The following is a 25,954-nucleotide window of genomic DNA, read 5'->3' as shown; positions in this document are numbered from 1 at the left end:
TGCCCTGGTGTTCTTTCCATGCTGAAATAACTGGCAAAGACATCAAATGTGTGAGAAATGGCCACTCACTTTTCATAGTTCAGGAAGGTTTATTAAACCTTAGCAAAAATACAACAGAAGGATGAATAAAGAAAAAAGGCTATGGCACTGGGAGCAAAAGGTTTTCCCTGCCATGTGCTCAGCCCCCTCACAATCGAGGTTTTCCCTGTTTAACCCTTTGACCCCTCCCAAAGTTCTGTCCATCAACCCCTTCTTTGCTGTCCAGTGGTGGAGATCTCTTCCTCAAATCCTGATTTGGAAGTCAGGTGTTCCATAGTGACAAGCCAGCCCTCCCAGATGTGCCAACTCCAGCTGTCCCTTGATAAACCACGTGAGGGGGTACAACATAACTACAAATCTATACACTTTTCTTAACCTATATCCATGATATTTGTCCATTAATTCTGAGAGTCAGTCATCACATTACTCATCTAGCACAAATGCAATAGTACAACATAACCATAAATCTATAAAACATTTCTTAACCTATATCCGTGATATTTGTCCATTAATTGTGAGAGTCAATCATTGCATTACTCATCTATCACAAATACAATATGTGATTCAACACAGGAGTGGGTTCTTTGCCACTAAAATCAGGAATAGGTCGACAGAGACCAGATTTACATGGACACACAGCCATTGCATGGGAATGACTTTTAGCAAGGGATTTTCACTTGGTTTTGGGTTTCTCTGGTGTTTTGTGGCCAGGTGTAGCAGCTCTTTCAGGATGTGATGAATCTTGTTCAGATTGTCTTGCCTGTTGTCAAAATATTTAAAATGAAGGGATATTTAAATATTTAAAATCTTAGTGAGCAGCTCAAGTGTGTAGGAAAAAAAAAAACATATTTCACAGAAAATCTCTGTGCTGGTGTTCAGTGGCTTGGAGGGGATTTGGCCAGCTGAGGTGAAATCATGGCAAGGGAGTGGAACAAGATGACCTTTAAAGGTCCCTTTCAACCCAAACTATTCCACCATTCTGTGTTTCAGAAGGGAGGAATGCAATCCCAGCCTCACTGAAAATTGGGATTCAGCTGCAGGTGCTTTTTGCAGGATATATGTGTGCAGCACAGTGGCTGCTCAGCTGACAATGCACTGAGCAGCAGGAGGGAAGCTCTCCCAAGGGCTGGAAGAAGAGGATTTCCTTCCCAGAATCACAGACAGAGGCAAATCCCTCTCTCTGGTGAGCTCCTGATGCCTGCAAGGCAGGAATCACCACTTTCACTTGCCTCTTTTATGTCATGCACAAAGGAGTATTTCTGCTTTGTTTTTGGTTTGTTGTTTTATTTTTTTGGAGAAAGCTTCGCTTCTCCACGGTTTTAATTTACAAACAGTTCAGCTTAAACTGAAGCACACAAATTAAATGATAATAAATTTTAAAGAGTAGCCTTCTCTTTTTTTAAAAAAGGCAGGAAAATCAATCAGGTCTAGGTCGGCTGGCTCAGCTCATTATCTGTTTATCCCATTATTGCTAATTAATTTGCTCTGCAATCAGATACTCTTTCAGAAGCAGCAGAGTTATTTAGGGGATAACAGCTGAATAAGGAACCATGACTCGTGTCTGGGTGGGATGAGCAGCTCTGGAGACCAAGACATGCAGGGAGCATGGCCTTTGTGGAATCACAGAGTCATGGAGTGGTTTGGGTTGGAAGGGACCTTAAAGATCATCTCCTTCCAATCTCCTTAAAGATATTCTCCTTTCAATCCCCTTTCCATGGGCAGGGACACCTTCCACTATCCCAGGTTGCCCCAAGCCCCATCCAACCTGGCCTGATACCCCTAGTCCTTCAATGCTGCAATTTTTGGTTGCTCTCTAAGCCTGTCTGTCTTGGAAACATAACAAAACCCAACAAAAAAAGCCTGGAAAATGGAAAACACAGGAAAAATAGTGGCATTACCCCTCTCAATGTCTGTTCACATCTGCTACCTTGCACGTGCCTCACACCTGTGAGATAGAGATGAGTTCTGCAAGGTCATCATCACCATTGTGGCATGGAAAAAAATCCAGGTGGGAAATGGCCCATGTTGTTTAAACTCTGAATATTGCTTTTGCTGCTCCACAGTGAAGGCTGGCTAAAAAAAGCCAAATTTGGAGGCTGGGGGGGGTCTCTGTCAGTCCCCCCCTAAAGAAGTCAAATCAAGTTTGATGGGAGGAGAAGCAGTGAACATATGGAAATTAAAAATCAAGCTGGAAAAAAACATTGATGAAGTTTAAATTAGGAGCCTGTTTATTCATCACCATCTGTTTATAGTGCAGCAAGATAAGAAATAATTAATAGTTCCTTGCTTGGAAAAGTTCAAGTGAATTCTCACCTCCCCGTTTCACAAGCCCTCTTGGGGCAGATGAGGTGTCAGTGGGATTTGTGGGGCAATCCTGTTATCAGCAGCTCTCCAGGTGCTGGAGAAGGCTGATCCAGCTCAAAATTCCAGAAAGTGCCCAAAGCAGGGTGGGGAAATCTGTGGATGTGGCACTTGAGGATGTGCATCAGCGGTGAACATGGTGGTGCTGAGCTGGTGGTTGGATTTGGTGACCTTAGGGATATTTTCCAACCTCAAAGCTTCTGTGATTCTGTCATTTCGGAGCAGTGTAGAGCTCTCATAAGCCTTGTACCACATCTATCAGCCTCTTAAAAAATCCTGGGACAACAGGAATGACATTACATGGCAGCTGCTGGTCTGCTAAATCAAACCTCTGTCAACATACTCAAAAAACCCCAATTTATCTCAGTCTAAAACATGTTTGAACTTGGTGGTCTCTCTAAAGGAAGAAGGACCTGCTGGGCTTTTTGCCACATTCTCTTCTATAAATTTTTAATTTATTTTTTTCCTGTTATTCCAGCCTAAGTGATACAAAGGGCCTCTTAGTTTCATTCTTGCTCTGACCAGCAGCACTGGACAATTCCCACATGTGGCATCAGTCCCCTCCATTCCTTCACAGGGTGGCCTCTCTTACAACATCAGAAAATTCAGCCATGGGACTTGAAAACCTTAAACCCCAGACTCTCATGCAAGACCAGTACCAAAGTCAAGCTCCCTTTTACTTAACAGGAAATTTTCTCCCAATTCTTTGGCAATGATCAAGATACACCTAAATAGGACAGGTCCTTCCAAATGGTCTTCCTTCACCATTCCCTCATCTCCCTGGGACTCTTCCCAAACACCTTCATGCTGCAGCTCTTACAGAGGTGGAACCTACTCCCTGAAAACTCAAAATAGAAATCTGCCATGGGTTTTTCAGAGGAGAACTTTTGCAGATTCTGTGTGAAATCTGGCCCCTGAAACATGAGGGAGGAGCAGCAATGTCACAGTGGTAAAACCAGCCCCAGACTTTGGTGTTGGCCGATCCAGCCTGAAGCTGCTCTTCCAGACCAGTAGTTTCTTTCTGAGGAAACAATAATCAGCAAAATTTCCTTAAAAATGGTTCTTTTTCTGTCCATCCTTGCTCCATGGACACACCGCCATGGCATGGGAATGACTTTTGGCGAGGGATTTTCACTTGGTTTTGGGTTTCTCTGGTGTGTTCTGGCCAGGTGTAGGCAGCTCTTTCAGGATGTGATGGATCCTGTTCAGATTGTCTTGCCTGTTGTCAAGATATTTAAAATTAAGGGATATTTAAACATTTAAAATCTTAATGAGCAGCTCAGATGTGTAGGGAAAAAAAACAGATTTCACAGAAAATCTCTGTGCTGGTGTTCAGTGGCTTGGAGGGGATTTGGCCAGCTGAGGTGAAATCATGGCAAGGGAGTGGAACAAGATGACCTTTAAAGGTCCCTTTCAACCCAAACTATTCCACCATTCTGTGTTTCAGAAGGGAGGAATGCAATCCCAGCCTCACTGAAAATTGGGATTTATCACCAGGCGCTTGGGATTGGGATTTAGCTCCAGCTCTCCAGTGAGCACTGCTAATTCCCAGTTGAATTTTAGTGATTCAGTGGTGAACAGAGTGATGCTGGGTTAACTCTTGGCCTCAATGACTTCAAAATGTTTTTCCAACCTCAGCAATTCCCTGTTTCCAACAGTGGTCCCTCAGTTGCTTGTGTGAGCCCACTCACCCACCAAAACCAGGATGAAATTCCAGCACAGACCCACACAGCACCTCATCACCTCCCTGCTTTTCACCTTAACCTCACCTTTCCACAGATATTAACATGTCGACACATCTGTTTTCTGCCTTAAAACACAGCAGGGGTGGAGGCTTTGCCTTGGTTTTGCTGTTGCTGATTCCTGGCTGGAATTTCTCTAATGACAGCAGGGTTTGTTTGATTTGGGAACAGCTGTCCCAGGGTTTGTCAGGATTAGCAGCCGCTTAAGTGGACATAAATTTATGCTGGAAAAGGCATTTTAATTTGGAGAGTGTGCCACACTTAAATGCCAGCAGAAGTTTTGGCTCCTTTTTTTTAAAAACATGGGATAATAGATAAATGCACACAGCCATGCAAAGGTTTTAGAAATAAGGAAGAAGTGGCATTGTTGCAATGGAAAATAAATTCCAAGTATTTTCAAAGGTCTAGATAGTTAATAATTTAATCTGGAGCTCAGATTAAATCCATCTATGCAGAAGTTTTGTTTCTGACAGCAGCCTGTGTTTATCCCTCTCAAATCCCATGAGATTTCTGGTTAAAAAGATTCTCCTTCCTCAACTTTTCTTTTAGTTTTTCTGATAATATTGACTTTATCAGAGCACTTTCATGATGGTCTCCACCCTTTCTACCTGGGGAATATCGTGAGGTTGGGAAAAGCATTCCTAGAGGTTGAGCCACTCATCTTCACGATGAATTTCTCTCTGGAGATGCCAATATGGGAAAATCCATCTAGGAAAGGTCCCTACATTCAAAGTCTGATTGTGTGTATATCCAGTTGTGTACAACTGGTGGCAGAGCAGAGGGATTTGAGTGAGGAAGCCCTGGAACAATCCTTTAAGCACACTCTGTCTCAGAGCATGCAGATCTTGTTCAGAGGCTGCTGAGGAGATAAGTCATGGTTTTGGCAACACCCTGTGTAAACCTTCTTAAATCTTGGATCTTTTCTTTCAGTTTACGTGTTCTGGAGCTAGGCAGAAGGGCTCAGCTCACAAATTTGATTTATGAAAAGGAGGGATTAAATAAGTTGAGTGTTTATTTAGTTTGTTGGTTAAAAAAGGCTGAAAGATTACAAGCTTTTTTTTTTTTTAATAAATTATTTCCCAATAGATGTTGTTGATGGAAAATTTCAAGATTTTTATGCTTAAAAATCACCCTCCAGCAACAGTCACTGGTGATTTCTTTCATGTTGATTAGACTGACTCAGTCTGGGGGCTTTAAGGTGAGGTTTCCTTCTTATGTCTTCGGGTCAAATTTCTCCAAACATTTAGGAAGAAATTTATTTTTTAATATATTCCTGTTGAGTGCTTGGACAGCTTCTACTTGCAGAAGTATAAACCAGTTTTTATAGTAAATAATGGATTTCTTTTTACAGAATCAGGGAGTTGTTAAGGTGGAAAAGTCCTTTAAGATCATTTCTTGTGGGAAAAATGAAATTTCAGACTTGCCACAGATATTGAGGCAAAGTCCAAAGCAAACTCTTTTCACTTATCCTGAACTTTGGGATCATTTTTGCTTTCTGTGATTGCTTTTCTGCTGAACTGGAGCTGCAAATCCCTCGGTGGGCGATGAGCAGAGGAGCACCAGAGCATCAGCAGAGCTCAGGGGTGGTGGGAAGGAGATGCCACCATGCCAGGGGTCACAGCCTGGCAGGACTGTGGTTTTCCCCAGCTGCTGGGATTCTCTGTCGCATCCTGCCTGCAGAGCAGGCAGCACAACAAGCAAAAAATTACCCAAATTAAACACAAAAGCTGTGGGAAGCTGGAAGGGGAGCTCTGATGGGGTTGCTGCAGAGCACTCTTGTCAGTGGTGATACGAATAAAAAAATTGAAAATGCGATGAGATGGAGCTGGGGGAAGGAGAGGTGCCCAAAGGATGCTGGAATTTGAGTGGGATTGAGGACCGGAGGGCACAGCAGTGACTTTTTCAGGGAAAGGAGGGAGGATGCATTTAGTGACACCTCAGAGCCAAACTAACACCAGTCAAACCCAATCTGTCACAGAAAAATAGGGTAAAACCCTACTCTGCAAGCCCAGGAAAGGATGGGGTGGAATTAAACCCACCAAGGATACCAGGGAGAAATGACAGGGAGCTGTTTCTATGCTGGAAGCTGCTGAATAGGCTGGGACACTTCAGTTTGAAAAAGAGATGCCCGAGGAGGGATGTTAAAGAGGATTTTATGGGTTTTCTCCCCAGGGAAAGGGATGCTGTGGTTAGGCTGTGAATATTTCTGTCTTTGTAAAAGAACTGAGCAGTTCCTAGTGAAAGCAGCAATGAGCACGTTCAAAGCGAATTCAGAAAAGAATAGAATTTTTCTGCCAGTGGACACTTAAATCATTCAACACTTTGGCTCAGGAGGTTGTGAACTCTAAAGATTTTCCTAGATTCAGAATCTAAATCCAATTGCAATTAATTTACAGGAGTTATGGGAGAAAAAGAATCTATCTGTGGTATTTTTTATTATTACATACAACTTTCAAATAGAAAATTATCCTCAATTGGGAGGGCTCTGTTCTCTGGAGTCTGTGGTGGCCCAGAGGTTTTCCTGGAGGGTGGGCATGGGAGGTTGTGAATTCTAAAAATTTTCCTGTGCTCTGAATCAAAATTCAACTGCATTTATTTACAAGATTTATGGGATAAAAGGAATCTATCTATGATATTTTTTATTATTTCATACAACTTTTAAATAGAAAATTGATAAATGTCACCTCGTGGCTATTTACAGGTTCAAAATGAATTCAGAAACAGATAGAATTTTTCTGTCAGTGGGCCCTTAAATTGTGCAGCGCCTTGGCACAGGAAGTTGTGAGTTCTAAAGATTTTCCTAGGTTCAGAATCAAAATCCAAATTGCATTTAATTTACAAGATTTATGGCAGAAAAAGAATGTATCTAAGATATTTTTTATTATTACATATAACTTCTAAATAGAAAATTCTCCCTCATTTGGGAGGTCTCTGGTGGCAGTGGTGACCCAGTGGTTTTCCTTGGTGGTGGGCGCGGGAGGTTGTGAATTCTAAAAATTTTCCTAAATTCCGAATGAAAATTCACCTGCATTTAATTTACAAAATTTATGGCAGAAAAAGAATCTATCTATGATATTTTTTTATTGTTTCATACAACTTTTAAATAGAACATCATCCCTCATTTGGGAGGTCTCTGCTCTCTGGAATCTGTGGTGGCAGAGGTGAGCTAGGGGTTTTCCTGGGTGGTGGGCACGGGAGATTGTGAATTCCAAAAATTTTCCTGAGTTCAGGATCAAAACTGCATTTAATTTACAAAATTTGTGGCATAAAAAGAATCTATCTGTGATATTTTTTTTTTATTGTTTCATACAACTTTTAAATAGAAAATCATCCCTCATTTGGGAGGTCTCTGCTCTCTGTGGTGGCAGAGGTGACCAAGGGCTCATGGTGGGTTTTCCTGCACTGAGATTAAATTCAAACTCGTGGGTGGTGCTGAGTTCTGGATTGGTGGAGGCACCATCTTCTGGGGTCTGTTCCCTTCGGTGAGGGAGAATCAGAGCTCAGCTGGGACAGGGAGATGGATGCTGTGATAATTGGCTGTAATGAGATGCTTTTAACGAGGCAAGCCACAAGGCTGGGTCTGTCAGGGGGACAATAAATGTCACCCCGCGGCTGTTTACAGTGCTGAGAGCTTGGAAGCTGCCTGCTGGTGTGAAACTGGAGTGAAAATGAGATTTTATTGCAGCACAGCAGGCTGTGGTGGTGCCCTGGGATGGCTCAGCCTGGCTTAGCTGATCTGTGCCTTTGCCCTGCTGTTACCCCTGAGGGTGCTGAGAGCTCCTGAGGTACCCCAGGGCTCAGATGGGCCTCCCTGCATCTGAACAGGGATTCCAAGAGCAAAATGTGGGGGAATGTCTTCCACAAGAGACCTGGAGTGACCCCAAGCGTTAGGGAGAATTTGGTGGGAGGGTTTGGAGGGTAGAGTTGGGCTTGATGCCCTTGGAAGTCTTTTCCAGCCTGAATAATTCTATGATTTAGTGAAAGACTGATGTGCTCAAAGGGTTTTTCCCTGAGCTGGGAGTTCTCTTGGCTTCAGAGAGTACCAGCCTGCTGCCATTCATCTCTTTGCTCAGCCAGACCAAGTCCCATCTCAGGGCTGTGCCAAAGCTCTGGAATTCATCTTTATTCATGAGGGAAAGTCATTCTCTGCTGCTTCCTAGATAAGCTTCGACCACAGCTTGCTGTGAGCGTAGATATGAATCCAATAAATGGGTTTTTAATGCTCCAGTCTGCCAGTTCTGCAAGCCAGGGTGAGAATTGACCTGTTTTCTGTTTATTAACCTTTCAAAGGGAGAGGAAATGAGAGCTCTTGTGTCACTGTGTTTCTTGCAGCTACTTCTGGGCCAGAATCTCCTAGAGGAGGGCTCTGAGTGAGGCTGGGGCAGCCCTTGGCTTGCTGGTGGGGTATTTGGCTTGCAGAGAGGAAGGCTGAGCAGCTGGATTGAGGGATCTGAGCTCCAGCTTCTTTAGAGGAGTGAAGGATTTCTCCCTGCAGCCCTTCAGGAGATATTCAGCTCCAGAGAGCACCTCAGGGTCTGGCAAGGAAGGGCAGGGCAAAGCTGAGGGTGTGTGAGTCACAGTTAAAATAATTAAAATGGGGGAAAACCCCTCTTCTTTTAAAAATTTTTATTTAATTTTTAAAGTTTATTTTTGTAATGACAAGTCATTATAAAAAATAAACTATCCTTAATTGGATAAACTGTCCAATTAAGAAATGACACCTAAATTATTTTTAATTTAACCCAATAACCAACCACTAGTGGCTTCAATGGGGACTTTTTATCCAATTACACAAAAGCACCCAAACCTATGAAGAAGAAGAAGGAGGAGAAGGAGAAGGAGCAGCCTCCACCCCAAAACCTCCATCTTCTTTTATATCTATTACCATATTCTAAACCCTCAAACTCTGAGTTTCCCACCCTGTGATATCACACACTTCTATCCAAACTCCACACCCACAATCCCAGTTCTGTCATTCCATTCTGGAAGCTTCTTCACGGCCTCAGGTCAGTGCAGTGTTCTCCTGGGGGTCAGTGCCTGCCAGCACAGAAATCTGAAATTCTCAGCAGCCAATTCCAACAATATCCTAACCCTGACTTTAAAAACTGCACCTATGACACCCAGAGAGGTGGTAAATGCTGCTGGCTTGGAAAAGCCACAAATTTATTTTTATACAGCTCCTCCAGATTCACCTGGCATCCTTCCCAAAGCACAGCACAGCCTCTAGCAGTGTGCATCCCCTGGTTTTCGGGACAGGCAGGTGAGCAGAGCAGTTGTTTTGATAGAAATGGAGAGTAGGTGTGTTTATAACTCATTGCCACTTGCTGCGCTGAGTGAGGATTGATAAATACTTTTGTATCCTCCCTGCAGACACTGAGTGGAAGGTAGAACACAACGATTATATTATATTATATTATATTATATTATATTATATTATATTATATTATATTATATTATATTATATTATATTATATTATATTATATTATATTATATTATATTATATTACATTGTATTACATTATATTATTATATTACTGATTAATTAAGTAATTAATTAATTGGGAAGCACTGATCAATCCCCAAACATGATGTGATCAAGCCACACTTGTCCTCTTTTCTGCATCCAAGTGATGCCACAGAGAAGGAGGGATTTCCTTCTTTCAAGGCACCGTGCAGCTCTTTCTGCCCTCAGATGGAGTTTTACCTTCCAAGCCCCCAGTCCCAGCAGTTTTCCAAGATAAAGCCTGTCACCATGATATTTTATGAAAAATCCCTTTGCCAGGATTTTTCTCCTGAGAAGCCTCAGAGGAAAAGAAATACAATAATTATCTGCTGCTGTGGAATGCAAGAGGTGCATCTTTGATTGGTCCATGTTGGTTGTTTTTAATTAATGACCAATCACAGTCAGCTGGCTCAGACTCTGGTCAGTCACAAGATGTTATTATCCTTCTTTTCTATTCCTTTCAAGCCTTCTGATGAAATCCTTTCTTCTATTCTTTTAGGATAGTTATAATACGTAATTTTCTTTTAATATAATATATATCTTAAAATAATAAATCATCCTTCTGAAACATGGAGTCAAGATTCTCATCTCTTCCCTCATCCTGGGACCCCTGTGAACCCCACCACAAAAGTCTATCAGTTTGGGAGGAAGAAAACCATTTTCTGGAAGGCTCTTTGCTAAATGTTGTCTGTGTGCTGGGTCAGATGAAAGGGCACAAAGCTTTACCTGAACTTGTGATGAGATCATTACAGCACTGGACTGTGCATGCAAAGCATTTTGCAGGTGTCAACCTTCGATTGTTCCTATTCTTTAAACTCCAGTTATTCTCTTCTATTCACTAAAAATTACTGATTTTCCTGAACTGCAGATAATTAGCACAAGAAAGACACAGAACAGGGTGCCCAGGGAAGCTGTGGCTGCCCCTGGGTCCCTGGAAGTGTCCCAGGCCAGGTTGGATGGGGCTGGGAGCAGTCTGGGACAGTGGCAGGGATTTGGAATGAGATGATCTTTAGGGTCCCTTCCCACCCGAACCATTCCAAGATTTGCTGATTCTCACAGGCAAAGCCAGAGTTCTGCTTTCCATTCCCTTCTTTATTTATTGCAGAAATATTTTCAGCATGTCTGGGACAGCAATGAGGAAGATTAGTGTGGTAAGAGCTATCAGGCAGGCGCAGGGTGTGTTTACAGAAGCAATAATTTGTATAAAATACACTTTATGTGTCTTGCAAGGCCAGTTTCACTTTCCTTTTATCAGGAAAAAAAAAAGCTTTTTATACAAAAGTGAGCACCTAAAAGCTTTCTTCACACATCACAGGTGGTGCTGAAAAATGTCAACAGAGAAAAAGATACAGATCACCAAAACTCTCAGAGTGCATAATTCAGGGCATTTAAAAAGCCATCTGATGCTATCAGATAGCTTTTATTTTGTATTATAACCTCTCATGAGGTAATGGCTGCACTCCAATTTATTGCACTTGGTGGAGGAAAAGATTGCAGAACACGAAATATTCCACCATGGAATTATTTTCCATGGAATATTTAATATCCTGCCCCTGTTGGAGCTGCTAGCTCTTTGGTGGGAGATAAGTGTGAGCTGTGGGAGCTGAGCTGGGCACCTGATACCCGGACCTGAAACCTGACTTTTAATGAGCTCTGCACGGAGGAGATGCCATCAGTTATTCCCTTTTTCAGGCTCTGATAAACTCAGCTCAGGACTTCATTATTTAAAAAGTTCAGTTTGTTCAGGGAAGAAGAGGGGAGGAAAAACCTGTAAGATCACTTTGAAAGCCAGCTAAGGGTTCTTTTTCAGCTTCAAAGCATTTCTGTGTGCTCTCTATTGATCTGAGACAGATCTGCCTGGTGATGACAACCAGCCCTTTCCTTAGCTCAGGGAGTACAAGATGATTTAAAGGAGGAATTTGGGTGTAATTACCAACAAGTGCAGCCTGACAGGGGTTCTCATCGGCACTTGAGGAGTATTTCCTCAACATTTTGTCACCACTTTGTTCCTCACACCCCAGACTCCCCTGTGGGGCTGGTGACCTCAACAGCTCTGAGTCACATTTGGGGGAGTGTTTCCATCTGATGTGCTGTTAAATATTAGATAACATTTATTGTGGGACAAATAACTGAGAGCAGAGGTGCTGGAAGCAGGGAGCTCTGCTGACAAGCCCATCCATCTCACCCAGGCAGCAACTGAAGTGCCTGGCTCTTGGAAATACAAAGCAGGGGGGAAAATGTCAAAATTCTGCTAAGAACTCTAAAATGGTGACATATCAATGTAAAAATGTGTTTGAGTCCTTTTTTGTTTTTTAATTCAAACCTGCCAACTCCTTTGGCTTCATCATTAACATTACATGATCCAACAGTGCAGCATGCATGGGGTGTTATTAATGCCTTTTGAGAAATAAAAGGGCAAAATCAAAACATTAGAAATCTGTGGAAAGGGCATGGTATTTTTCTTCTGATTCTACCCAGAAAATCTTCAGCAATGCCTCATTTTGACAAACCCCTGTGTTTTCTCCCTGTGTTGGTTATTTCATCATTCCCAGACTGGATGTGCCACCTTCCCTCACTCCTCTCCTGGCCACAGCACTGTCCCTGCTCAGCCTCTGTCACGGACAGATTTTATGAAAAATCCTTTTGTTAGGATTTTTTCTCCTGAGAAGCTGAGAGGCCTCAGGAACAAAATGCAAACAATGGTTATCTGCTGCTGTGGAATGCAACAGGTGCATCTAGGATTGGTCTCGTGTGGTTGTTTCTAATTAATGGCCAATCACAGCCCAGCTGTCCCGACTGTCTTGGTCAGTGACAAGCCTTTGTTATCATTCCTTTTCTATTCTTAGCCAGCCTTCTGATGAAACCCTTTCTTCTATTCTTTTAGTACAGTTTTAATGTAATATAGATCATAAAATAATGAATCAAGCCTTCTGAAACATGGAGTCAGATCCTCATCTCTTGCCTCATCCTGAGACCCCTGTGAACACCACCACAAGCCTCCAGAAGTGTTCTGTGTTTCCCTTTTAAAGAAGAAAACTGCTTCTGGTGAAGGCATTTTGGTCCTTGACCCCTTGATTGTCACCCGTGTCCCCTTCCTGCTGTGAGAGCTGCACAATCACTGCAGTGGAGAGGAAAAGATGATGGCATTTGGGGGAAACACAGAAGGAAAGGGACGATGTCTCACAGGTTCAGATCAGGTGTTTTACTGCATCAAGGGCAAGGAAGAGAGATATTTAATTAGGAATTTCTGCCTTTTTAATCTAGGAGGAGAAGACACTGTTCTTGTATCAAGCCTGATTTGCCATTTTTTTCTTTTTTTTTTTTTTTTATTTTTTTTTGGCCCTTATATGCAGTTCTATCCATACTGATTTCTGGAAAATTACAGTGCTGAATTTTAGGAACCGGGGGAGCTAAAAGCTGTGGGCTTAAAGGAAATATTCAGCAGGGTTTCATTCCAAAAGGTGCCTGTGCTGGGGTGAGGGGCTCTACACACCTTTGCAGAGCTGTTCTGCTGCATCCAGTGCTCCTGAGTGCTGCAGCATCTGCTTTTGTCTCTTCCCCAGGCTGCAGGAGGCAGTGGGACAACATCACATGCTGGCCTGAAGCAGAGGTGGGAGAAGTCGTGGTACGGCCATGCCCCAAGTACTTCAGGTTCCTGACCTCCTACCTGGGTAAGCAAATCCCAAATCTGCTCCACAGCTTCACTCCCAGGGGGGCTTCTCATCATTCCACGGGGGGAACATCTCAATAATGAGGGAGAAACCAGCTCTTAGCATGAGGTCACCACATTTCTCTTCACAGAGAAAAGCAAGGTACAATTCTCCCCAAAAATATTTCTGAGATTCTCGTTCTCTGAACCTCAGAGAAAGTAAAAACAATATTTATGTCACTTGCTGTGCCTGTGTTTGTGCAAAAGCAGAATGCAATATGGAGATTGTTTACCCACAGTGATGGTCTTTTGGTTCTTTGGCCGGTCAGGGCCAAGTGTGTAGCCACATTTCTCTTCACAGAGAAAAGCGAGGCACAATTCTCCCCAAGAATATTTCTGGGTTTCACATTCTCTGAATCTCAGAGAAAGGAAAACCAATTCTTATTTGCTGTGCCTGTGTTTGTGCAAAAGTAGAATGCAATATGGAAATTGTTGGTATTTTGGTTCCTTGGCCTGTCAGGGCCAAGTATGTAACCCCACATTTCTCTTCACAGAGAAAAGCAAGGCACAATTCTTCCCAAGAATATTTTTATGTCATTTTCTGTGCCTGTTGTGCCAAAGTAGAATGTAATATGGAGACTGTTCACCCACAGTGATGGTGTTTTGTTCCTTGGCCTATCAGGGCCAGGTGTGTGTGTGTGTCAGGACTGTGGGCTGACAGTCATGAAATTCTGTGCAATGTGTGCAGAGCTGAGTGCTTGGCAGATTCACTTTAGATGTAATGTAATATAATACAGAATAATATAGTATAATAAAATAATTAATCAGCCTTCTGATATCAATGGAGTCCTCATCATCATTCCTCCCTGCCGTGGGGGTTGTCCTGTTTGGATATGAGGTGAAGGAGGTTTCCAAGCCATTCATGAATTCCCAAACATCAAAACATCCTCCCTGCACGTGCAGCAGCACTGCTGTGCACCACAGGGATGCAAAAATGGCTCCTGGTGAAATCCAATAATATGGATGTTGTGCAGTGAAAATTGAATCAACCTGTGGGACAGTTGTGTTTGTTGTGCAAAATGAGCAGTTTAACACAATCATTTATTAAGTCTCTGACAGAAAATGAACAAGCTGGAACTGGATGTAATAAATTTGGGGGTTTTTTTTCTGCTGGAATGACAAATCTGACCACAGGCCAAGGAATTAACCTGACAAATAATGGGCAGGGGAGGCTAATGGAGGAGGTAGCTTAACTCACTGCTCAGGGTGTTCTGAGAAGCTTTAGTTTAAAACTCAGGTCCCAAGGGGCCGTGCAGCAAGAGGGCTGATTGTGCCTCCTGGTAATGTACAGTTATTTTTCACTATTTTTATTGTGGAAGCCCTGAAGGCCTTAACAGAGAATTAAGTTCTTTTGCACTGGAGATCCTGTATTGAGCTGACCCTCCATTTTTAAAGCCTGTAGTGCAAACACACAGGATAAATTAGGAATGGGGTTAGGGAGACAATATCACCCCTGTTCAACAGGCCTGGGCACTTCGTTCATTAACCAACATGTGCTGATTAGATGACTTGCCCAAGATTACACCAAAATTCTTTGCAGGCACAGAAAGGAAATTAAAAATCCCTGGAGTCCTATCCTGCAGATTCTTGGCTCCTTTTTTTCTGTCAGGGTCGGGATTAAATGTGTGAGATGGTATTTCTTGTTGGGACTCAGATGTTTATCAGTTCTTATCTCTGTCACACTCTCACAAACCCTGAGTTCTGCAGCACTTCACTCTCACAAACTAAAAATGGAGCCCCATCTCTCTCTCTGCAAGGCCTTTGAAGGATCAACTGCCCAATTAACAAATGACACCTCAATTATTTTTACTTTTAACCCAATAACCAACCACACATGGCTGCCATGGGGACTTTTTATCCAATTACACAAAACCACCCAAACCCATGGAGAAGAAGGTGAAGAAGGGAAGGAGAAGGAGAAGGAGAAGGAGAAGGAGAAGGAGAAGGAGAAGGAGAAGGAGAAGGAGAAGGAGAAGGAGAAGGAGAAGGAGAAGGAGAAGGAGAAGGAGAAGGAGAAGGAGAAGGAGAAGGAGAAGGAGAAGGAGAAGGAGAAGGAGAAGGAGAAGGAGAAGGAGAAGGAAAAGGAGGAGTAGCCTCCACCCCAAACCTCCATCTTGCTTTATATCCATTACTCTATTCTAAACCCTTAAACTCTGAGTTTCCCACCACACACTTCTATCCAAACTCCACACCCACAATCCCAGTTCTGTCATTCCATTTTGGAAGCTTCTCCACAGCCTCAGGTCAGTGCAGTGTTCTCTTGGGGGCCAGTGCCTGCCAGCACAGAAATCTGAAATTCTCAGCAGCCAATTCCAACAGTATTCTAGCCCTGAGTTCCTCATTTCCAAAATTCCCTGGTAGCTCATTATTCCTGTGTCAACACCCAGGGAGAAGAGGCAGAAGCTGCTGTGATATCATATCTTGCAGGACAAGACCCCTGTGCATGGGATCAGTTGTGTGTAGTAATTTCCTGCTGTTCCTGCTCTCTGCCCTCCCCTGAGCACAGCGTTCACTCACTGGGTTTTATATAGCAGCAGAGTTAGTAAAACACCAAGAAAAATCTCTTTAAAATGCCTTTTAGTACATTATCTCACCAGAGCTGAGTGATGAGGAGAATATAGTGTATATTTGATTTTATATAAAGGTCAAGCAGTGGAACAGACTGCCCAGGGAAGTGCTGGATTCATTGTCCAGGGAAGTGTTCAAAAATGGGAATGTGGTTTAGTGTGGACCTGGCAGTGTCAGGTTAATGGTTGGACTTGATGTTCTTAGAGGCCTTTTTAAACCTCAGTGCCTGTCTCTGAGCTGGTTTTATGGTCAGAGATGAAGATCAGGTTTTTAGATCTGGTTTTTAGATTCCCACTCCAGGATGAGTTTAATACCATCCATAAACCACATATTTCTCTCCATTTGCAATCAAAATATTGCAGAGTGGCTCTGGCAGATGGGAATGTCTTCCAACAGGATTGAATTCCACCTCAGCAGAGCGCCAACACAACAACTGATGCCATTCCCAAAGCAGAAGCAGCAGCTTTGATTCTCTCTGATTCACTTTGCACACAACCATCAACAAACCGGGAAAGCACTGATGGTCTCAAATAAAGGGAGGGGAAGATTGCCTCCTGTTTTATAGGATTTGTTGCAAAATTAATGCCATTAAATGTTGTGAAGCAGCTCTTCCTTTGTAGCAGTGAGTGTCATTGAGCAGCTTTCAAGGAACTCAATCATCTGGGTAATGTTTGTGTCGTACTCTTTGATCCCTTTGCAGGAACAGGGAAGCTTTTATCAAGTTGTGAGCCAGAGAAAATCTTTTTAATGTGTTTATAGCAGGAAAAGAGTTAAATACCAGGGAACAAAGAGTTAATGTGATTTTCCTGCCTCATGGAGAATAAGCTGTTCAAATGACTAATATCCCATCTCATGGTTAATAAAGGATAAAATGTCTTGTGGCATTTTAAAACCTTAAACTGTCCTGATGTCATTTGACATTAATTTTTTATGGCATTCACAGATCCAGAAAATTTTCATTATTTCATGACGTTCATCGGTGCCATGTGAGGGAGATGGATGAAAATATTTTTGGCACCTTTCATTATTAAAGTGCATTGCTTTCCACCCCCTGACCAGGGTGTTCCAGCTCTCTTTCCACACGTGGAAGATGACATTTGTAATAGGGATTTATGTCCCACAGTTTCTCCAAAAGCAAATTGTCCGCCATGCACAAATTAAATTAGCACTGACAGGTTTTAAGCTTCAGCTCTGAGATTAATTGACCTAAGGGGTGGGGATGGGCACAGCCAAGCTCTGGAATCCCACTCAGAGAGGTGAGATCCATCTGAGTTTTGGGCTTGCCAAACTCCTTTTTCCCTTGGGTGTTTTAAATTTATTTCCCCTCTCCTTTCCCCTCCTTCGTGAGCACTTTTTATTCTGCATTGCTTCTGAAACTGGAGCAAAAATTGAATAAAATGAGGATAGGGATGAGCAGAGAGCAGCAGATGAGCAGAAGACAACACCATCTCTCTAAAGAACCCCAAAATGAACCATACCCATTATTTATTTGCTACAAATGGTCATTAAAATACCCAAGAAGTTGAGTGTGGTTTTTTTGGAGTTCTCTTTACTGAGAGCCCTTGACCTGCTCAGGTTCTCTGCTCTACACATGTGCCTTCATATCAGAAAGGCAAAATTACCTGGAGCAAAGGAGGATCAGAGAGGGCATCGCCATCCCTGGAAATGTTCGAAAACGTGTGGATGTGGCACTTGGGGACGTGGTTTGATGGATGTGTAGGGTTAATGGTTGGACTTGATCTTTTAGAGGGCTTTTCCAACCTAAACCATTCTATGATTCCATGATTTATTTGCACCTGAGGTTTCACAATACTTGTCCACACTCCTCTGAAGGATTGGTGCTACACCTCCACCTCTACCCAAAAATGTGCATCTTTTTTTCCTAAATGTTTCCTGGAACTCTGTAATTGCAGGATCAAAAGATCTAATGAGAATTTTTTCCTATAATTTGACAGCTCTGTTTTTAGGGTGAAAAAACAGTTTCCAAAAGGTGCCTAATCTCCTAATCAAGGGGAACATTGTTATTGTTAAGAAAGGGGGAATTATCTGTAATAAGGATCAGGATCTTCACTCTTAGAAGTGAAATATACAGGAAGGGGAAAGTAAAATAAGGCAAAATGGAGTTTTGCCACAAAAACAGGGTGCAGGAAGTTTCAGGGCACTGGACATGTGGCAGCAATATCTGCAGGCCAAGTGATGTGAAAAACAAGAAAGGGAGAAAATCAAGTTAAAAAATTAAGGCTCTACTATGACATGAAGCTATTAAATACAAAAATATAAAATAACAATAAACAGTGGGCAGAAATTGTACTGAAGGAATGATATTGTGAGACCACAACTGAGGCAGAGGAAGCAAATTGGGAAATTATCCTGTCATGACTTTCCCCATAAGTTTTTCCCAGGCCCAAGCACTTCAGCATCCAGCTAAGTGAAAGCTGTCTGCAAGTTCCAAGTGTTCCCCAGGAACAGTGGGGCAGATCAATAATAAAAATGAAAGCAGAGATGTGCCAGTGGGCTCAGCAGTGTCTCAGGAATGGTAAATAATAGAAATGTTACTGCTTTAATAGTTTCTGCTTGAAAAAATCGATTTATGTCCATGGAATATAGTGCTAGAGAAGCAGGAGTGATTGCTGGGCAATCAGTCACCACCTTCCCCTCTGCTTTAGAAGTTGTTACAGAAAAGGGCAAGGAAAGCAAGAGGGGGGCAAACCCCAACACCCCTGAGCCATGATTGACCTCAGATCTCTTTGTCTGAATTCAAACTCCCATTAAAAGCCAATAAGAGGGTTTTTTTCCACGCAGATCAAAGAGGTAAAACTTCACCTGTAACATGAACTTTCAGACGTGTCTCAGAGTTTGAAGGGTGTGTTTGAAACAGATGAGAGGCAGAATGAAATTAAGTAGGAGAAAAAAAAATTGAGAGCAAGACAACAGCTCTGTGCATTTATTCAGTTCATGTGTTCAGTGATTTAACTCCCACCCAGATCAAACACCTCTGATAAAGAAAATGTTCTGGTTTTATCTCTGCTCCACAAACCCCTCCCTTTTCTTCTGCTGTGTCATGAATAAATCATGGCAGGAAATTCCTCTCAGTGACAGCAAGGAGGTCTCATGGGAGGTTGGAGCTGGGTTTTAGGGCCCCTTCCGACCCAGATAATTCCTTGATGATTTCATGATTCTGAATTGAGACGAGATTTGCTTGTGCAGCTTCCATCCTTGAAGGATTCCAAGAATATCCAAAAGGCATCTGGTCATGCCTAAATTTTAGGTGACCACACCTGAGCAGGGGTTTGGGGCCAGATGATCTCCAGAGGTCCCTTCCAACCTCAGCCATTCTGGGATGCTACGAAAGCAGGAACTGAGCTCTTGCAAGGCAAAATGAGGTTATTATTAAAACAAGTGGGAGTTAGTTGTGGCTTTTTCAATTTTTTTTAAATGGAAAACCTCACCTCATTGCTTTTAGGAACAGTCATGCCACTTTGACGTTGATAAAATTAAATACAAACCCCACAGAAAAACCCAGATTAATTCATGGCTTTAACTAATACCATGAGGATGAGGGGACTCTGCTCCCACCAGGGACTTTCCTCTTCTTTTTCCAAAGCACAGAGGAGAGCCTGGAGCACAAACTTCAGGCACTGGGATGCTTCCCATCTCTCAGTGAATCTCCTCAACTCTGCATTGCTAAATACATGTAATTATAAACCCCTGGTCTCCTTTCTCATTAAATATCCAGGAGTACAGTTTGAAAATTTTAACTCTAGTCTGATAGGAAATGGGAATATTTGGGAAATCCAGTGGGCTTTGAAAGGCTGGAGATAAATTCCAAGTACAGAAAGTTTGTGTTTTCTGCTTCTGTCATTTTCAATGTACTCCATTGGTGCTTATTTTAGGGAGAACTTGTGTTACAGAAATTGCTGAGAAACAGCTCTGGAAAAGGGCAAATACAACTTCTGGTGCTTTGAAAATTTTGCTTTTCCATTGACAAATAATTAGACTTTATGACCAAAGTCTGGAAAAAACAAGAGCCAGTGAGACCACAAAAAATGTCTAATTTTTATCAGGGATCTGCAGCAGAGCTGGGATTTGACATTGGAACATAAAAATCTTTGTGATACTTCAGTCTAACCTGAGCCTGTGAACCTCAGAGGAAGGCTAAGCTTGTGAGGCACTTTCCCAAATTTTATGCTCATTTTCAGTATAGAAAGTGATATTTTAAATAGCAGTAAGTAGAAATGTTACTTGGTCTGAGGACAGACATCATCCATTACTTGAGGCAAATTGTGGTGTGATCAAATCTTTATTTTCTAATCTTTTACTTTTTGTACCTCTCAGACGTCAGGTGAACATGAGAGGTTTTAGAAAGGTGCCTTGTATCACAACATGTGTGTGAATTTCCACATCTAAAGGTGACATGAGCTGCAAAGGGTAGCAGGAAAAATTCTCTGGGAAGTTTCCCTAAACTCTTCCTCTGTTTCCCTAAAATCAAAGTAATTTTTATAATTAGTTTTTTAATCCCACGGATGCTTTGTCATTGATTTTCCTTCTACCTTGGTTTCCACATCTGCTAAAGCATTGGGACAATTTCTGTAGGTATTGAGAGAGGTGAGAGTTTTTAAATAATCATAAAATTGTGAGGAAGTGCAATTGAAAAGAAGAAACAGGAGAAAAATAAGCTGAAAGAAGCACACCTTAGCTCACTGAGAATAAGAAACAAAGATTGAAAACCACTGTGAAATCTTAAGCCATCCCCAAACAGAGTTTTGAGCAGGAAATGGGAAGCAGGGAAGTTCAGATAATGGGATCCATTGTAACAAAGAAGAAATAACAGAAATTGCATAACTCAGAAAAGCTGAAAGCACCCAACAGTCGTGTCCTTGATTTGTTTGCACAAGATCCTTTATGATCCTGATATGAACCCTGGTGGAAAGAACTGCAAACAGTGGCCATGCAGGGAAAGCCTGGGCCAGCAGCCCATGGAAAAATGAAGAAAAGCACCTTTGAGAGCCCTCCCTGTGGGATTCGCAGTCTCTGAACCTGAGAGAAGCAGAGAAAAGAGTGATTTTCCAAAAAAACCAAATCCTATCTCATCTACTGCTCCTGTGTTTTGGAACACGTTGAACGTGTTGGAAGATTGTTTACCTGAAGGAATTTGCTTGATTGGATTCTGGTGTGAGTGTTTTGTTTCCTTGACCCATCTCTGCAAGCTGTGTCCTGATGGTTGGTCAGGAGATTTGGTTGAGTTGGGTGCTTGTGCAGTTTCAGTTTAGATGTAGTGTAATATAGTATAGAATAATAATATAATGAGGTAATTAATTATCCTTCTGAATCAATGGAGTTCTCCTCACATTCTTCCCTGCATTGTAGGCCCTGCTTTTACAACACCTCCCAGATTCAGATCTGCTGCAAAGACAGATTAGAGGAGCAAATTTAATGTCAAAATCCATCTGTGACAGGGATTGGAGAAGTGACTTCAGGCAGGGGATTGTTCTCAGTGCAGAACAGGCCCGTGGTTGGGAAGATGCTCAGATTACTGAAGTGTCAGAAATTGCTGGAGGTGATACTCAAATATTTTTGTGACTCACAGCTGAATAATTGATTTGGTCGCATTTGCAGGACTTTTCTTACTCTTGTGTGCAAAGAGCTCAATTGTTGGAAATGTTTGCAAAGCTCTTTGAGCTTCACTGGTGTCGTTTTTCACCTTAAGAAGCAAAGTTTTATTTCTGTTTGTTCATTCTGGCGTATTGACCAGTTTTCCAGTTTTGCGAGGTGAATGGCACCAGTGGAATGCCCCAGTAATGGGATTTTAGTGAGGTGGGCAGGGTGGGCACTGGTGGTCAGGGGAGGCGCTGGGGGAATTTACAATGTGCTGTTGGGTGCATTTCTGTTTTATTATTTTTTGACCAGCCCATATCTTGGCCTTTTAGCCCACAAACCTCTTGGGATAAGGCTTGTCCTGAGTGCTGCTCTCTCCTCCTTTGGCTGGATTAAGCTGCTGTGGGTTTGAGGTCCGGCTGGGACAGGGAGCAGAGATGTTTTACAAAGTGAAAAGTGCTTTTTGCTCTTACAGTCCTGGATGGATCAGGCAGCTCTGAGTACCAAAGAGCCACGTAAACCTCAGTTTTGACAGTTTGGCTGAGGGAGTGAGATGTTCTTGTGTTAATTAAAGCTCTTTTTGGCTGGTCAGAGGCCCCAGGCACTCAGCGAGCTTGACAGTCCAGGAAATCTTCCTGCCCTGGAGTGTGCAAGTTGAAACAGGCAATACAGGTTGTCAGTGTGTGGATTTTCTCCCTTCACAGCCAAATTTTGAAGTGTTTTGTTCACAAACCAGAGTGCAGTACATTTCTCAGGAATCACATTTGCTCAGGGCTCAGTTGTAGGCAAGGTCTGGGTGTGGAGGACTGCATTTGGTTTCCAGACCCCCAGCCTTATCTGCATGGTGTGAAATGAGCCCTTTATCTATCCCTGTCCTGGCTTCTCACAGGCACAGTGAAAGGCATAAATACTTCACTGCTCTGTTTAGATAAAAAATTTTCCAGGAACAAAGTCAATGTGACAATAAAACATTCAAACAATACTGGTGCAGTGCCAGGAACCAAAGGTCTGGGTACAACTGGCAGCATGGTACCACTTGAAGGGATGTTTTGTGTGCACCTCTGTATTAAAATGTACTTTTCGGTCTGGACTTTAAAACAGAATAGATGCCTCCCATTTATGAGCTCTGTGTAATATGAAAAATTAATAACAGGGGAAAAGCATGAGAGTTTTTCTCTAAGTGTTACAAGAATTGTGCTTTGGCATTTATACCACAAGAGGCAGAAGTGGTTTTAACAGTGAGCTGAAGGTTTCTTTTTAAATAATGTTTTTTTTCTTTTCTTGCAGGGAATGTGACCAGGAATTGTACAAGCCAGGGCTGGTCAGATGTGTATCCTGCACCCTACGCTGTAGCTTGTGGATATGATTCCAACAGCACTCCAGGGGAAGAGGTTTGTAAACCTGGGTGGGTGGGCATCAAGATTTAACAGAGATCAATACCAGAATTGTAGGATCTTCCCATGCCAAACTTTTCCCATTCCCCTCTGATTCCTCAAGAGGGAAGGATCCTCTTGAGGATCCTTGGAAGCAGAGTTCAAATGTTTGGTCAAGGAAATTATCTTCCCTTTGATGTCATAGACTCATAGAATTATGGAATGGTGTGGTGGTTCCAGGTGTGGGTTTCTCTGGGTCTGGACTGAAGGCACTTGAGATGTTATTTCATGTTCACACTCAGGTGTTTATTGTTTCTTATCAGTAAAACAGTCTCACTGCTGGGAGTTCAGCAGCTTTTCATCAGAAGGCACAAAATGGCCAACAATCTCTTGTTCCAAGGGCTTTTCAGACTAAACTATCCAATTCAGAACTGACACCTGGATTATTTTCCCTTTTAACCCAATAACTGATCCCACAGAGCTGCAATGGGGACTTTTCTGCCCAATTACAAAATGCCACCCAAACCCATGGAGAAGGAGGAAGAAGCAGCATGAAGAAGAAACCCAGGATGACACCCTGTGCCCTCCATCTTGCTTCCATCCACAACACACTAAAAACCCCAAAACCTCAATTTCTCACCAAGTGACACACCTACACTGCTCTCTAGAATCTATTGCACACTTTTGTGGATTCCAGTCTATTTTAGAGTTTAGGAAACTTTCTCCATGGATGAGGGTCAGAGTCAGTGCTGCCCTGGGGGTCAGGGCACCCCAGAGCAGACACAGAAATATTCCCAGTGCCCTGGGTTTCCACACCTTGGGATGGAGAGGAACTTCAGGATCATCCCATCCACCCACTGCCACAGGCAGGGACACCTTCCACTAGACCAGGCCGTTCAAACCTGGCCTTGAACACTTCCAGGGATGGAGCATCCAAAATTTCCAGGATGTCAGGACCTGAGAAGATCAGATCATTGTCCATATGATGCCCACACATAACTTTAGGTGTTTATTTTCTACAGTGTACTTTGAAACAAGCCCTCCACGTTTATATTTATGCTTAAGTAGATATGGTGGTTCCAATCTTTCTATGGCAACATAATCATCAAAAACTCTAAAAGGATAAAAATTATCTTTTGCTGCTCTGCACATCCTAAACAGCTAAATATCCACATCACTGTAGAGAACACATATTTTCATGAAATTTTACTAAATTTTGATAGAAAATCCAGAAGTTCTCTGGGATATTTGTGTATAAATTAGCAATCACTGACCTGGGTATAATTAGCTTTGCAGAGTATTGTCATTCCACAGGAAGGAGTTTGTTACTGGTTTGCTGCATGCTGAGACATGAAGGGTAAAGTCTAAAGAGGATAACAAATGGTAGAAGCAAGATTCACCTCACCTAACTCAAAGTTCAGCATCTAATCTAAACTAATCACCTGAAGCAGTCCCACAGTCAACAAGAAAAAGCTTATGCATGGAAAGTTATACTTCACTGCAATCACATGTTGCAGTATTTATGTTTTTATATAATAGCTTAATGTGTTTATATTAAACCTCTGCTCATGCTTTTTTTTTTTTTTTTTTTTGTTGCTGTTTAAAACATACCTCAGTGTTAGTGAATGTTGGACATAGGAATCTCAATAATTAATTAATATGTGTTTCCAGTATTTAAAGGGGGCTTACAAAAAAGGCTGGAGAGGGATTTTTCACAAGAGCATGGAGTGATGGGACAAGGAGGGATGGTGTTAAGCTGAAGGAGGGCAGGTTTAGATGAGAAATTGGGGAGAAGTTCCTCACTGAGAGGATGGTGAGGCCCCCGCACGGGTTGCCCAGAGAAGCTGTGACTGTCCCACCCTGGGAAGTGCCCAAGGCCAGGTTGGAGAGGGCTTGGAGCAGCCTGGGGTAGTGGAAGGTGTCCCTGCCCATGGCAGGGGTGGAGTGACATGATTTTTAAGGTCCCTTCCAACCCAACCCATTCTGGGAGTCTGTGACTCAATGTGGTGAGAGGTCTCTGTGCACGGTCACACATTGCCAAGGCACTCCAGGAGTTAACAGGGAATCTAAGCCAGCTCTGAGTGGGAAAAAAAAACAGAAAAGACCAAAGGCAGAGGTGCACAAAGAACTTGAGGGCTGTGCTGAAGAGAGCCTTAGTCTGCCTCAGGGTCCGCCAGCGCTTCACATCCTCAAGTGTCCTTCCCTCAGGCTGAGCTGTGTGCCTGCAGAAACCACAGCTCCAACTCTGCCGTGCAAGGGCCCCCACCCAGAGCTCTGGCTGGTGTCCTGTAGGAACCCAGGAAACTCCTCTGGCTGCCCTGGAGGACTCGAGCCCCTGCCCGGGGGGCTCAGAGACCTCAGCACAGAGCCCAACACCCTGTGCCTTTGACTGAGCCCTTGGAAAAAACAATTGCCAACCTTATATGAAGGATTGCAAGCCACGACAGTTTAAGTAGAATGATAGTGAATTTATTACAAGAAAAACTAGATTTTGGGGGTTTTTAGAATGGGGGTTCAGGGGGCAAGATGGAGGGATCTGGGTGTGTCCAGCCTTTCTTCTCCTTCTTCTTGTCCTCCATCTTCTGCTGTGATGTTGGCACTTTTAAATTGGTTTGTGTGACGGTGTTCACAGGGGTCTCAGGCTGAGGGAAGACAAGGATTTGACTCCATGTTTCAGAAGGCTTGGTTTATTATTTTGTGATATACATTACATTAAAACTATACTAAAAGAATAGAAGAAAGGATTTCATCAGAAGGCTGGCTAAGAATAGAAAAAGAAAGAATGATAACAAAGGTTTGTGGCTCAGCTCTCTGTCCGAGCCAGCTGACTGTGATTGGCCATTAACTAGAAACAACCACATGAGACCAATCCCAGGTGCACCTGTTGCATTCCACAGCAGCAGATAATCAATGTTTACATTTTGTTCCTGAGGCCTCTCAGCTTCTCAAGAGGAAAAATCCTGAGGAAAGGATTTTCATAAAAGATGTCTGCAACAGTTTAGAGTAGAAGCTCACTGTCTAACATAGGTGGTAGGTATTGGGAAGTAATTGTAAATATTGTACG

At 42.7% G+C, this 25,954-nt stretch overlaps 1 protein-coding gene across 1 annotated transcript in view; it reads left to right on the top strand.

Moving 5' to 3' along the window:
* The window catches only part of VIPR1 (vasoactive intestinal peptide receptor 1), a 69,884-nt gene that overhangs the window by 5,244 nt on the left and 38,686 nt on the right, over positions 1 to 25,954 (top strand). Inside the window, exons 2-3 of the mRNA XM_058817830.1 lie at positions 13,209 to 13,316; positions 22,805 to 22,908. Of these exons, the coding sequence (XP_058673813.1) occupies positions 13,209 to 13,316; positions 22,805 to 22,908 (212 nt within the window). The remainder of the gene's footprint in view (positions 1 to 13,208; positions 13,317 to 22,804; positions 22,909 to 25,954) is intronic.

Source organism: Ammospiza caudacuta, chromosome 1 (genome assembly GCF_027887145.1).
Source record: "Ammospiza caudacuta isolate bAmmCau1 chromosome 1, bAmmCau1.pri, whole genome shotgun sequence".
NCBI lineage: Eukaryota > Metazoa > Chordata > Aves > Passeriformes > Passerellidae > Ammospiza > Ammospiza caudacuta.
The sequence above is the reverse complement of the archived record's forward strand: the minus strand, read 5'-3'. Positions and strand labels throughout refer to the sequence as shown.